This window comes from Colobus angolensis, unplaced genomic scaffold, assembly GCF_000951035.1.
Source record: "Colobus angolensis palliatus isolate OR3802 unplaced genomic scaffold, Cang.pa_1.0 Scaffold143, whole genome shotgun sequence".
NCBI lineage: Eukaryota > Metazoa > Chordata > Mammalia > Primates > Cercopithecidae > Colobus > Colobus angolensis.
Genome location: NW_012114522.1, coordinates 225,389 through 227,723, shown reverse-complemented (window position 1 = coordinate 227,723; position 2,335 = coordinate 225,389). Strand labels below are relative to the sequence as shown.

General features: G+C 46.8%; 1 protein-coding gene across 1 annotated transcript in view; it reads right to left on the bottom strand.

The window, feature by feature from the left end:
• Positions 1–2,335, bottom strand: part of HTT (huntingtin) — a 188,082-nt gene that overhangs the window by 92,327 nt on the left and 93,420 nt on the right. Inside the window, exon 25 of the mRNA XM_011935439.1 lies at positions 976–1,102. Within this exon, the coding sequence (XP_011790829.1) occupies positions 976–1,102 (127 nt within the window). The remainder of the gene's footprint in view (positions 1–975; positions 1,103–2,335) is intronic.

Sequence of the window (2,335 nt, the reverse complement as noted above, 5' to 3'; positions counted from 1 at the left end):
ACCCTGTCTCTACTAAAAAAAAAAAAATACAAAAAATTAGCCAGGTGTAGTGGTGCACACCTGTGGTCCCAGCTACTTGGGAGGCTGAGGCAAGAGAATTGCTTGAACCTGGGAGGCAGAGCTTGCAATGAGCCGAGATTGCGCCACTGCACTCCAGCCTGGGCGACAGACCAAGATTCTGTCTCTAAATAAATAAATAGCCTTGATATAAATGCTATATACACAAAACAAATGGGAGAACCATCACTGGCCCCTGGGCATCAAGAGACAGCGTGAGAATGGGTTTGGAGGGAGACTGTACAGACAGGCAGCCGGGCGACCCAGATAGCAGAGGCAGCAGCAGTCACTTCATGCTTTGCCAGGCTCCTCTCCTGCCCCTGCCACTGCCCTCCAAGAGCGTATGGATGGGAATTCGAAAAACCGCAGTCACAACTAAATCCTAGCCCCTTCTGTTCTGACCTTTTCATGTGTAAAAAAGGTCCTCCAAACTTGTGAATGGTTTAAGCTCCTCCAACTCAGATGACTTTATCTCCACTTCATCTCTCCTTTAGCTCTTCAAAATGTAAATATTCCATTTCCAATCAGAATTTTTGACATATCAGAATCAATTTTTTCACCCACTATATCTATTCCTAAGCATCTACACCACTTTCCTTACTGAAAATCAGGAGGCCTCTCCAGCCCTCACCTGCAACCAGGGAAGCACAGGAGAGTGAGGCTCCGTGCTGGGGCTGGAAGCCTGGAGGCTGCAGGGTCTGCATGTCAGCAGGTGGCACTTACAGATGCTTCAGACCAAAAGGTGGTCTGTGTATATTAGTCATTAGTTTCTAATATCTTGAACCGCACCTGGAGAAACCTTCTCTCACTTTACTGATGTGTATTATATTTCTCTGAAACACCAAGTTACTGAACTCCTATGTTGCTACATGACAGATGCTGCACTCCTGCCCCTCCCTCCCCCACACTGTTTCCTACCTGCACTGGCCTCACTGCCTTTCTTGGGACTCAACGGTACAGATGCTTGTTCTCCTGGTTCTTTCTCCTTCCCCTTTCGTCGGATGGGACTTAGAGAAGGGGGGTTTGTTAGAGAAGGCAAGGCTGCCTAAAACAGAAAATCAAAAACAAAAAACAAAAGCATGTGATGGAAGTATAACAAAACTGAAAATTAGAATATTCGGTTTTACCATTTATTAGAAAGAGCTAACCCATGTCATTCATTTTGTTCTCAGACACTGTAGACATTTTATTTACTTTTACCCACACAATGGTACATGGCAGGGACTGGCCCACAGCTTGCTAACAGGTGCACAGAGAACGAGTTGAAGATGGAAGGAGTCCTCAGGGAGCCCCGAGGCCCACGCCCTCCAACAGCAAACAACCAGGGCATTCTATGTTAGCCATGACACCATGACATGAAAGGGGTGCAAAGCAGCATTTTTTTTCTCTTTTTTTTGAGACAAGGTCTCACTCGCCACCCGGGATAGGGCCCAATCACAGTTCACTGCAGCCTCCACCTCCCAGGCTCAAGCAATTCTCCCACCTCAGCCTCCAGAGTAGATGGGCCCACAGGCACACGCCACCTCACCCAGTTAATTTTTTAATTTCTTGAGGAGACAGGATCTCACACTATGATGCACAGACTGGTCTCGAACTCCAAACTCAAGTGATCCTCCCATCTCAGCCTCAGCCTCCCAAAGTGCTGGAATTACAGGCATGAGCCACCATGCCCAACCCAAAACAGCATTTTAAACTCCCTTTTCAAAAAGAGGAAACAGGCTCAGAGATGAAGTAACTTACTCAAGGTCACAGCTGGTTACCAGCAAAGCTAGAAGTCAACAAATCCAGATGTATTCATAAAGCCTGAACTCTCTCCAATACACAACACATGAGAGAATATAAAACATCGAGGCTCCCACCACTCTAGGAGGCAGCCATCATGGAGCAGAGTGAAGGCAAGATGACCGAGAGGTGGAATTGAGGTCCTAGCTCTGGTACTTACTCACTCCCTGATCTTTTAGAAAAGTGCTTGTTATGGTTTCAATGTCTACAGTCCCCCAAATTCATACACTGATACTTAATTACCAGGGTGATAGTATTAGGAGGTGGGGCCTTTGAGAGGTGACTGGGGCATGAGGGCAGACCCTCATGAATGAGATTAGTGTACACATATAAGAGGCACCAGAGAGCTCCCTCACCCCCTCACCACATGAGGGCAAGGTCAAAGTCCTAGATCTTGAACTTCCTAACCTCCAGAACTGTGAGAAGTAAATTCTGTTGTTGAAGCCACCCAGGCTATGGTATTTTGTTATAGCAACCCATGCTGACTAAGACAGTC